This window comes from Electrophorus electricus, chromosome 25, assembly GCF_013358815.1.
Source record: "Electrophorus electricus isolate fEleEle1 chromosome 25, fEleEle1.pri, whole genome shotgun sequence".
In the NCBI taxonomy this organism is placed as follows: domain Eukaryota; kingdom Metazoa; phylum Chordata; class Actinopteri; order Gymnotiformes; family Gymnotidae; genus Electrophorus; species Electrophorus electricus.
Window position 1 is genome coordinate 8,848,500 of NC_049559.1, and position 12,560 is coordinate 8,861,059.

Sequence of the window (12,560 nt, forward strand, 5' to 3'; positions counted from 1 at the left end):
AGGGTTTTGAGAAAGTAACACAAAAGCATTGCAAAAGTAATATAAAGTGTTATTTATCACACATACCTTATCATTTCATGACTCATTAATTAATTAATAAAATTTGGAAAGTAGCTTCTTCACTTCTGCAACAATTCTAATACTTTTCCGGTAAAGTTCAGTTCAGGAGCAGAGGCAGCAATCCCAGCCCAAAGATAAACTAAGTAAGTACATTTGAAAACACCTGAACACAATCCTCATTGCGACCCATTATAGTGCATTTCACCGCATTTCCCAATGTTTAGCTCGCTTTGTACGCCACTAAATAGAACTGCCGTGTTCGGCGGTTATTGAAGAATGGAGAGTAATCATTGGGCTACGGCTCTATAAAGCAGATTATAGAGCAAGACAGGATATTTACAGATACTGCAAAGGTCAAGAGATTGTCTGTGTCTGGGCTAGATGACAGGGCGGGAGGGTGGAAACCAGGGGGGCAACTGGTGGACACACACAAGAACTCTGGTTGGTTTCATTTCCTGGGAAGAAAGGAAAAGTTAAAAGGTGGCCCCCGAACAAATGGAACTCAATTTCACGGCACATTATCCCTCCCTGTTCCCTTCTCCTGGCTTTCATTTTCATTAAGACCACAGACAAGCATAAATTAATAATTACTGGCCGAATGTCTAAATGCAGGCCACACTCCTGTAGCCTTTCATTTTCCACTGCGCCCTGGCATGTTCATGCTTGCAAAATGTTAATTTAGATAATGTGGCCTGCCCCTTGTCAGATAATTCTGTTTGGTGCTCTCACTAATACATAATGGTCTTTCTGATTAGATGACATTAAGTCTATCTTGTGTTCAATCAAGCCATACCGATTTCCTTCCTCACTGACTCAAAGATGTCCAGATGGGGAACAGAGAGAGAGATATTTGAAAAGTCTTTGATAGTTTCTCAGTTTTATTCAGTTTAATAGTATGGTGAATGTCAAACGAGGCTGAGCCATTAAGTGTACTAATGACGTTAGCAGTGAGCTGTCACTCATGCACGGTCTGACGAAAAGAGCAGAACAGTTTAATCCAAGCACACTGCAGTGATGTGGTTCATATGCGGAAGACTAACTGAAGATACTCTTGGCACAGTACTGTCCACTTTGGTTCAGAGAAGCGTTTGTTTGAAAAACACAAGCAGTACCCAAGCCATATAAAGCTAATAGCTACAGCGGCCCAGGTTAAGATAGCCCAGGAGCTTGCTTGTGTTCACTCTTCATTACTGCCAGAGATATTTGGCTGAAGCTCTCACTGATCATAAGGAGTCTTTCACAGTTGTCTGCACTGGCACAGAGTTAAACAGCAGAGTGAGACTAAGGACCGAGGCCTTAGCACTGAGACGCACGTGTGAAGTGGTCGCCCTTGGAAGAAAGCTTCGAGCGGGCCATCAGCGTCGGCGAGGGCAGTGCCCCCCGGCAACGGTGCAGCCGTGCTTGCGCGCTCGGAACGCGTAGCGCTCGCCGGCAATGCGCACGGCACGCAACACCAGTAATCCATGCAGGATGGTTTTGCTGTTTGCGCTTCACAGTCATGCTTCTGACTGCAATGAATTTGTTTCAGTATGTATATTTGTACGAAACATCTAGCTGCGGGGAAATACCTCACTCAGACAGCTGGAGCAGAGCAAGACATCAAATGGCTCGCAACTGTTCCTGTTCGTAAGAGAAAGAATGTTCAGAGGCTTGAAAACTTGTCTAAAGTGGGGAGACTGCAGTTGAATTGGTGGCCAGTCTACCCAGCCCAGTATACCCAGCCCAGTCTACCCAGCCGGGCCCAGCTAGAGACACCTAACATTGTGTTGTGGGGGGGTGGTTAATGAGCATTTGATGGACAGAAAATTTGTGGGTTTAATATTACCTAAAATCCTCACAGTTCAAGTTTCACACACCAGGGACAGAAACCTTTTATGCCTACAAGAAAAGCTGGACTTCATAATATGAAGTTACAGCCACCCATTGATTGCCACTTTATATGTAGGCTTTTTTTTTCAAGGTTGATTGAAACTTTAACCTCATTTTTTAATAAAGAAGAGAAGGCTGAAATGTTCTAGACCTTGAATTTCTACAATGCTGTGTTGAATTATGCAGTGATCAGTCAATTATTCATCCCAAGCCTGCTCTGTTACAGCTTGCTTTAAAAAGCATGCAAAATGGTCCTTGGAAAGGCACTTCCATGTCAACACATTACCATCCAAACTGCTTACAAGAGACATTTGTTCGCACAATGTCGATACTTGTTCTCTATTCACCAAATTTCAAACATGTGGTGCATAGGGTCAGCTAGTGGGAGGACTTCAGTGATGGTTTACTGACCCCTGAGCATGTAGGTACTTGTACAATACAAAAGCCATGAATTTCAGAATGTTTGGAAGTTGAAGTCCTAAAATACCGTAGAGTTAAGGGTTGCAGAGGCCATGGCACTCTGCGATAACAAAAGCAGCTTTGAACACAAGGTTTTGCCTTGGAATACGGTGCCTATTCAAGCAGAGAGAATGGAAGGTATCATTTCTCAGTAATGTCTGGTGTATTACTGCTTGTGCATGATGGCAAGCTTGAGTGATTTTATTCTACTAGATATTGTCATTGTTCAATAACACGTGTTTTACAACTCAACCATGAACAATTTTGATTGCCCTTCAGATTAAAATATAAGCACCCTGCTTATGTAATATTATACATGACTTTTTTGTTTGGTGCTGAAATTTATACCTCTCCATTAGCATACACAAACAGTAATCTGTTCACATTGGATTGCAACGGATTTACGTTTCGACTCCCCCGTTAAGTGTAGTTAACAAATGTCACGTGAAGCACAGTGACATCTGATCACAAAGCCGCTGTGTGCACAGAAGCCTTTCTGCCTGTGCTATGTGACTCTGCTCTTGCAGGGACTACAACGGAGGTGACTATCAGTTCTTCTCACCTCGCTTTCCTGTGTCACCAAGCATTTCCAAGCCTATTCATCAACGGTAACGCAAAAATAATCTCCAACACAGACAATTTAAAGAATGTTTTTGCTGCTGTAGTTAGTGGCAATGATGGCTAACATAAATGGAGAGAATGTGTTAAGTACGGCAAAATGAATTATTGATATAGGGAAGCATTATTTGATAATCATGTGATCTTATATTAAGATGAATATGAATAATAAAATATACCCACTTAACCACAAACCAGTATGTCTGCATGCATATGGTCATGTATGCTTACACACACACATACACACACACACACACACACACACACACACACACACACACACACACACACACACACACACACATGCACACACACATACACAGAAAGCAAGACAAAATCTATGAAAAGTGGGAAAATAGACCTCAAAACAATTCTCATGGTTTCAGTGTTCATGTTTTCTTTACTGTGATACAAAGTGAAGGGAAACAATATCCTGCTACAGTTTATATACATTTTTTAAATTATTATTTATTAAAAGCCAAGCCCTTTTAATTAAATAGTTTAACTTAAAAAAAGGAATTATCCACAATATTTAGTTTTTTTTACTGTAATTGCTAGGAAGAAACAAGTGTTTATACAATGTGAAAATTCAAGAAATAACAGAAGTATTTTCCCTGTGATCATGGGGCTGCTGTTCTTTTTGGTTTAAAACACTGCCCCTGTACGTCCTGCGTGCTTGACGCTCTAGTGATCATTCGGTGTGAATGTGCGAGTGTAAAATCTTATGAGCCACGGTTTAGTTCCTGCACTCGGCTTTGACTTCATCGGCGGTGCGGTATAACTGCAATCTAGGCGAAGTGTGCAGAGCTGCACGAGGCTCATTTGGTGAACTGCACCTTTCTTTCACTCCTCTATATAATATCTCCTCCTAAAGAAGAAGAATTTATCATTTATTTATTGCTTGTTAGGCCAATTATGCACATAGTCAACTGAACACATCTTTTGTTTGACATGTCTTAAATGAGCCTTGCTGCTTAAAATGAGCAACTGACTTTAAAACACATTTTTATTATCAAACACTAACGTCATATACACTTGAAATACAAGAAAGACAGGCATGACAAACTGTAGAACTTAGTTATGAAGCTACATAATTTCATTAAACATAATTTAGTGGTTTTACTGAAAGTCGCAGAGGAGTAAATGACAGGTGTAGAGAAAAGTAGTAGAGTTTGTTTTGTGATAAACTGATATAAAAAAGAAAAACTATCACAACGAGATTACGTGAGACACTGATAATCACTGGCCTTCACTCCACCGACCCCATTGTAGAAAATGCAGGTAAATTCAACCAGGTTTACGTACAACTTCAAAAATAAGTACAACTTCAAAAAAAAGAAAAAAAAAAGTTTAATAAATGTTAAAAAATGTTATTAGGTGAAAAGTTGAGCCAGGCTATGATTCATACTTGTCTGCTACAACAGCTAAGCAAAGTCAGATATAAAGTCACACCACATTGATGTTTTGATCAACACGAGAAACACAGAATGATAGTTGCACTGCATATGAGTACATTTGAGGAAATTCACAGGTGAACTAGATCAAGGACAAAAAGGAGTCCCTCGAATGGGTCGTTGCTAAGAGCACTGCTCCCAGTGTGGAGGCGGGCCTGCTATGTAGTGTTCACGGTGCGCTGGGACAGTCAGGATTGCAGTGGACCAAGTTCCTAATGCAAGGGTACGTTTGCGTACTGCTAAACTGGAAGGCCTATTCTGAGCACTGCAGCTGCAGAGGTATTCACATGAAAACAATGCAACCACTAGAAGGTACGATCGGTACATTTGTCTCGCTTTCTGAAAGTCAGTCCACTACCACTGTTCTTTTCGCTAATGGAGGCACGGATTCCTTTTCTGAGGATGTGGCCAGTCACTAGCAAGCAGTGTGCGAGTGTTGAAAGAAACACAAAGATAATACTTGCTGTTTCTTCACATGTTTTAACGGTGAGTGTTATTATAAAATAGCTCCTCTGTTAACTTATATTTTGGGAATATCAGCTCTCATTTATCTGTTATCAAACAGTTACCTGCATACAGCCTTTCAAAGTTGCCACTACTTCCATATGTTAATGGTAAAATAAACACACTGAGGAGATTCTCTCAGACTGCACGTCACTAATACGGACGCTGATGTAGGAGATGAGCTGTGTCAGATCTGACGGGGTGTAAGTGAACCAACCCTGCGTACGTAGTCGTTCAGCACAGTTACGTATTTATTGAGTAACAAGAGTTCAGGACAAACATCGACATGCCTGCATGCTTCCTCAGCGCAATGGCAGCTATCCGCAAAGATGATGGCTCAGAAACAAATCTATAAATTCAATATAAATGTTGGTATTGTTTTCCTAATAGTTCTACTGCATACACAATACCTTCTTTTAACTTTATATACACATAACAAAGTGAGCTGGTTAACCTATTTTTCTTGTATATACAACAATGATAAAAATGAAACTTGATTGTATTTTTTTTTCTAATTTAGAAAACGTTTAAAGCAAAGATTAGTCATGTCTATTGATCAACATATATTCAAATTCGCATTTCCAGAGGCTTTTTCTCCAAGCTAGGGTCTTTAACAACTTGGCAATCAGCTATGACATTACGGATTTAATACAAAACAAACCCCTGGATCAGAATTTCTTTTTCAAAGCTTTCTCGCTGGTTTAAATACAGTATAAAAAATCTTCAGTGCTGTGGATTTGATAACCAAGTATACCACGTGGTACATTTTACTGTGCTCAAATTGTTGCCTTCAAAAGAGCTGGCATGTTTAATCCCATATCTGCCACAATATATTGTTGATACTGGTGAGAAGTAGAATCCTAATTCTACATTCTGACCTGGCCCGGCCTTCGGCTCTGGGCCAAACCCAGAGTCTCTGCAGAGCCTCTGCAGTCAGCTTGACCTGTTTTTGTAACTAAAGAGACCATTGGTCAGGGCTCTCTTCATATGACAATCTTCACATGACAGACTTCTTCCAAATCTTCGCATGAGAGACTTTGTTCTCCGCACCATCCTATCAGTACATCACGGTGGTTTTCAAAAATAGTCTTCCATCTGCAGATGAGAAAAAAAGGAAAAGAAAATTGAGACGTTGAAGTAAATTAGCGAAAAGGACAAACGGGACTTTCTGAATTTGTGTGAAAACTGCAGAAAAGTTCCTTGCTGTCTCCGTAAATAGCCGTTTGTACACCGGTGATTCTATATTCTATACGAAGGTCAAGAAAAAAGATGAAAGCAAAGCCATTGTTTCAGCTGATGTCACACAGATAACAGCTGAGGCACCAGCAAATAAGAATGCCCATGTTATTTTACCTCCTGCTAATATGTGAGCCACGTTTCACATCACACCTTCACCTAACACCCCAGCATAATTTACACTTATAATATTAAAGCAGTTATACAAGTAGCTGTTCATGGCTGAACCTTGGCTTGCCTCCTACATTATAACTCATCCATAAAAAGTCTGCAATATCATGATGCGATGAGGCTTTACACCTACAAATAAGTCCCACAATAATGTTAAACTCGTCATGTCATGCCGTGTGTCTTCCCTACACCCTGCTGTATGCGTTTAGGACATTCTCTCGACACACTCGTTCAAACACAGCTTTGCACTCATCATGTAAAGCGCCTTAAATGACACTTCCTGGGCAGAAACGCTGTTTATCGGAAAGGGCAGCCAGTCATCTCCGACGCTCTCTCCTGACATGTGCGTTCTAACGAGGTCTGTGCATTGCCAGGGAACACTCCAACAAGCCCATAGCTGAGCGTGCATTGGCCTCTCAGGTCCTGCGCTGGTAAAAGCATCTGTTAGCCATGGCTCAGGAGTCGGCCTGACATTTATTACCCCAACATCTCCTCTGCTTGCGAAATGCTCTGCTACTGCATTTCTTTCTCTTTTTTTTTTTTTTTTTTGGCGGTGCTAAACCATTCCATTTTAAAGGAGAAAAGCACACGAAAAGACATAAAAATGGTGGCAGACCGGGGAAGCGTAGCTGTGCTCACAGTCTGAATGAGACAGTCGCCATGGTCACTTTGCCATGGTCACTGTAACTGTGGATATGGTAGGAACAGTACCTGCTGCAGCATAGACTACTGGCTTTGTTGGTGACCTATTCCATATGACTCTTATTAAGTTACACTACAGAAACTTCTACTTTTTGATAATGTGTGTTGTAGTCCTGTTTAAATAAAATCATCTGTTGTTGGACTATAAAGAAAGTGCTCATAAATCATCTCAACATTTAGACGTTTTTGCTTTTAGCTAATAATCTGGTGTCTGCTGCAAGAAATGTTGATTAATATGAGCTCAGAAACCCTGTGAACTTTGATTAATTGTGGCCTAGCCTTGCACAGTGCTGTGTGTCGAGCAACAAAGCCTTGCTACATGGACAGACAAACAGTGGGGCTAATTACAGCAAGAAGACCCAAGTCTCCGAGGTACTGCACTCTGGCCCTCGCCATTCAACCAGTGCTGGAAAAGTCATTACTGTGTGAACTGCACCGCTGAATATAACACACAGAGAGCTCCAGTCCTGATACAGCAGCAGGAGCCGCGGTTAATTGGGAATGACTCAGAAGTACGTCACTCTGTGCCTAAGGCTTTAAATTGTTTTAGCAGTACAGTTTGTAGTAAAATATTGGAAAATGTTGCAGGCCACAGAAGGTGAAGTCTATAAGCATGACAATAAACTTTTGGTATTGTTCATACAACTGTCAATAACACCTGTGGTATATACACGCATGCATGTGTGTGTGTGTGTGTGTGTGTGTGTGCCTGTGCGTGCGTGTGCGTTTGATTGTTTTTTTAAAGAAGCAATTATAATACAGATTAAAACAGTCACAGTGATCATCTGGTTTAGCACACTCTGGGTTCCTCATTCAGGGTCGTTTCTTGTGATGTTGGGGATGTACTATTAGCTTGGTTTGCATGTAACAGCCTTGGGCAGTGGATCCTGCAGGTGTAGCAGAATACATACAAGAACAGCTACAAAACCTCACCATCCATCTGAGCAGTGCTTTCATGTAGGTAAGTGGATTCTCACTGCAAGAACCAGAGGAAGCACAGATCAGGGGCTATGTTATGCAAATTCACTATTTATAAATAAATAAATACATTTATAAAAAGGAAAAAAAACTAAGTCTACTGTTACACATCAGTTTATAATTTAAAATCAGGAGCAACATGCTTATTTACGTTCAAGGAAATTTGTTTGTGTACCTAGGCACCATGTAATTTCAATGGAAACTACTCCTACATTTATCAATTAGCATATTAATTCTAAATGAAATGGAGTGTAGGTAAACTATGACGCATAGTACAAGATTTAAAAAAAAAAAATGACTGATGTTCTGGAGTAGGAAAAATCAGATGCCTGCCATGTTGTTTTATGAACAAACCCCCTCATTAAAATATGTTAAAATCGTTGGCATTTTTATATTCAAATCAAGATGAAAAGTTCATTAAAGAGGATAAATATTTCATTAGATGCTAAATAAAACAAAGAGAATTTTTGGCTTCTCTCAGCATAAAATTCCTTTGAAAGATTAATTAATACATGTAAATTATGCAAATTATGCCCATGCAAATATTTTATGAAGACAATTAAGGGAACCATTAATTACAGCCTTTTTGCTTCAGTGACATTCATTCATTTAATTTAAATTTCACTTTAACTGTTTTGATGTTTAATCTTGCAACAAAGAACTTTATCTCTTCTCACAGGGTCATGTAAACTTGCAGCGCACATCAAGAGGCAGGAAGCGAGAATCAGAAGAGATGCCGAAGAGATATTATGGATGGTATCGCCAGGATTTAGTGGCAAGATGCTCCACCAGAAGCGCCAAGCCAGGAAAAACAGTCAAGCTTATTCTTGGAACGGATTCAAAACGCTGGAAAAGCGATTAATAAACACAGACTGTGTTAATATAGCAGAATTACAGAGTGTGACAAAAGACAAATAGAAATAATTAGTTCTCTGAAATTATACCTTCATTATTTTTTTCCTTTTTTTTTCCAGCAGTGAAGACTTGAAATTGAAATGGCTGTGTATGGATCAGGTCGGACATGTCTCCTTCTCTCTAACGCTAGTATAATTCATCAGCTTCTCTTTTTCTTTTTTTGCCATTTGCATGTAATTATGCAGCACTGGTTGGGGGGGCGGGGTTTGTTACAGCAGTAACGACATGGATCCCAGATGAATGGAGTTCTAATTGAACAGACAAGCAGTGTTACATTCACCACTCTTTTAAACGTCTTCTTCATAGTACCAATAATCAATATAAGGGACTATGTTATCCAACTTAGGGAGATTTATAGCTGCAAGTGAAGTAAACTAAAAGTTAATAAGATGATTATTACTAACGGATTATTCAACATCCGTTCAAATCCTACTTGGGTGTGTGCCTCTACTTGAGTCTATGAGTAAAGAACCCGATTAAGCCAATGCCCTTCTTCTGTTCACACTCTCCTTGACTTTCATTTTGTGACTTTAAAATAGGAACTTCTAAATATAACAATTACTGCAGAAATATGATTAATCCTTAACATAAAAACTGTATTATCATAATATGCATGACTTTATGTTCTAGAACAAAATTATTCAGGCCCCAGTTATCAGTTGGGTGAGATTTAGTGGGGTTAAAAGACTACTCCTTTCATTGAATTCTTCCTTCACAAAAATATCTTTTTAAGTAGGCTAATCAAACTGGGTTATGGGGCTTTTACTTGAGAGTGAGTATTAAACTGCCATTTCCAACATTTCATAGCAATTTCCACAGACTATTTTCAAAGGGAAATGGAGACCACTCATTCATTGATAAGGGTGGTGTTCTCAGGAAGCTGATGGGTAGAGTTATTTAAATGCTAAGACTTATACTACTTGACGCAGAGTTACATATTCATTCTCTGAGTTCAACAGAGACAACAACCAATAATATCACAACAAGGCAGCATGAGAACTGTAGTATTTCTTTGACATTTGCTAACAGAAATGGGTGGTGTGCAAACTAATCGAAATGTTTGAAAATGTCTTTTCTTTCACTCTGCATATTTCGACAATCCAAGAAAGATTGATGTTGCATTAGGGTGATTTATTTTTCACTCTTAGCCTGAGCTGCTGCCATAGTTGGGGAATGTGATTCTGACCACCTGTGGCTCTAATGAGGCAGGGGACAGGTAAGCGTCCTGTGTTTAGCAGTTAAATGTTGGTGTGCAATCCAAAATCTCTCAAAGATTAATCACACCTTTGCAAATGAGCTTTGCAATTATATCATGACAGAACTATAGAAAAAATTGTGGCACTATCATTGACTCAGTATGTGTGGTTAAAGTTGCAATGAGCACATTTTCAGAATAGATTCTTTATTAGGATATTAGCATTAGGATATTAGCATTAGGATATTAGCATATTCAGGTCTGGTGGGCATTTCTTATGATTTTTATAGTGAACAGTGTATATTGCCGAGTTTGGTTTCAGTGCATCTGTTCACCTGTAAACTAAAGATATTAAAATTATAAATAAGGAATACTTTCATGCTTACACATAAGTTTCCATGTCCATCAAATGTAATCGATGTATGGTGTCCACATTTTGCTTCTTCAAGTTTTGCACTTGAGCCTTGATGCTAACATACTGCAGCTAACAGTCAATGGAAACTCATGACCACCAGTTAACATCCAGCCAACTGTATGCTAAAATGCTCAGTCTAGCTCATTTTAGTGCATGCCTCAGGCAATGTAGTTAAAAACATTGTGATGAAGTAATATCAAATCAACTTGCCTGTGATAGTTTTCACCCTAAAGGACACTGTTATTTATAAAACTGAATTAAAGTAAATCACGCAGTTGAAAACTGAAAACTTGGAATCACCTTTTCTCTTAAATAATAATTTGACATCTTTACCATTTAAATGTGGTCTTATTCTCCATTTTATGAAACTGCATCTCAGCAAGAAGTTTGCATTATGCTAATCAATAGCCATAATTTCACTTTATTTGTTAGTTACGTTACCCTTATAGGTCAAGAAGCAAAATTTGGACACCAAACATGACAGGCTGATTGACTACTTCTGAGGGAAGAGGAAACTCTGCCCAGATGTTTGCTTCTCTGAACCTTTCCTTTCAGGTAAAGCAGAAACTCCAGACTTGTCCATTATTCATTTCAGAAAGGTAACTTTGATTTCTGTGCTTGACACAGACTGCTCAGCTACTGCCCCCAGTGGCTACCTCTGCAACATAAGGACCCAAACCACATGATAGGTAGACATCAGCGAGTACCGTTATTGCTGTACCTCAAGCTACAAGATTAAAGATATAGCTTAATACGGGTGTGAAAGTCACAGCCAATATGAACTTCTGACACGTGTATCAGAGATTTTGGCAATGTGCTGACAACAGCCGAGAGTACATCTTATCCGTAACCTGAAACACGGAGAGGGGAAAAAACATCCCCTAATAACCTTTACACTGGACTTTAAGGATTTCCTTTGTTTAGCTGGTATGGACAGAAATCAAAGTGCATGTTCTTCAGGCACCTTGTAGACATTTAGCGATTCTGTTGACACACCAAATAAATAAACAAACAAACTTCATTTTTAAAAAAGGGCTCAGAATACAGCAAATGTAAGAGGCAAACTTCTTCAGAAAATGATGCCAATTGTTATGAGACATTGGAAGAAATAGTCTGATTTAAATAAATAGAGTGAAATGAAGTTTCCTTTTGCAAGGCAGCATTAAAAGTCCCCAGCTGCTCATTTGCAAGCAAAAAAGGTACATCCCCCCCTCACCTCCCTATCCCACACCTTAAACCAACACTGAAAAGAGGCGGACAGGACATGAAAACCGGCATCGCCGCTTCCTGTTTTAAGAATGGCCAATGAGTCTACTTTTTTTCCGACACTGGTCAACATGCAGCCTTCGCTAGCGAGACCGACTTTATTTTTTTTACAATGAAGTGTTGTCTTGATGAATCCTGGTGATCTTGACCTTCCTCTCGAACTGTGAGCTCTGTGGCCCAGATGGTGAGCTGCATGCTTGAACAGCAGGCTGAAACTAAGCCTCATATTGTGGAGCTGCGGCGAGATTTATAGTCTCCTCAAAAAACATGTACCTTGTATTGTCCTTTCAGCATCTGTTCTGCCACTGCTGCGGTCAGTCTCTATCTCCTGGGTCAACGAGTCTGGCAAAATGAAAGGATAATGACGATTAAACATCCATAGCATCTGCGCTTAATTAGGAGGGCTTTGTTTTTGAACATCGTTCCGCATGATTGATGGCGGCAGGTACGAACGGCCGCGGCACATAGCACGACTGAGGCTCAAACCCTGATGAGGTGAGGAATGCAGCGAATGCAGACCAGGACTCCAGGTTGTCAGCACATGTTAGCCCCAACCTGGATCTGAGTCTCTGGCAAAGACATCACAGATGTGATATTGCTACTTCTTCAGAACATCGCGAGCTTCTTACAGTACATAATGCTTAGACTCTGCTCACACGGTTTGGGGTCGCATTGGCGTCTAGGGCACTTGTGTTTTTGAATCTCAGGTATAAGTCCA

At 39.9% G+C, this 12,560-nt stretch overlaps 1 protein-coding gene across 2 annotated transcripts in view; it reads right to left on the minus strand.

Moving 5' to 3' along the window:
* Positions 1 to 5,194: 5,194 nt before the first annotated feature.
* dachd (dachshund d) overlaps positions 5,195 to 12,560 on the minus strand; it is a 95,570-nt gene continuing 88,204 nt past the window's right edge. For both annotated transcript variants that reach the window (XM_035523018.1, XM_027005225.2), the window contains exons 10-11: positions 12,116 to 12,184; positions 5,195 to 6,059 (exon numbers count right to left, since the gene is read on the minus strand). In XM_035523018.1, coding sequence (XP_035378911.1) covers positions 6,022 to 6,059; positions 12,116 to 12,184 — 107 coding nt within the window. In that variant the 3' untranslated portion in view covers positions 5,195 to 6,021. The remainder of the gene's footprint in view (positions 6,060 to 12,115; positions 12,185 to 12,560) is intronic.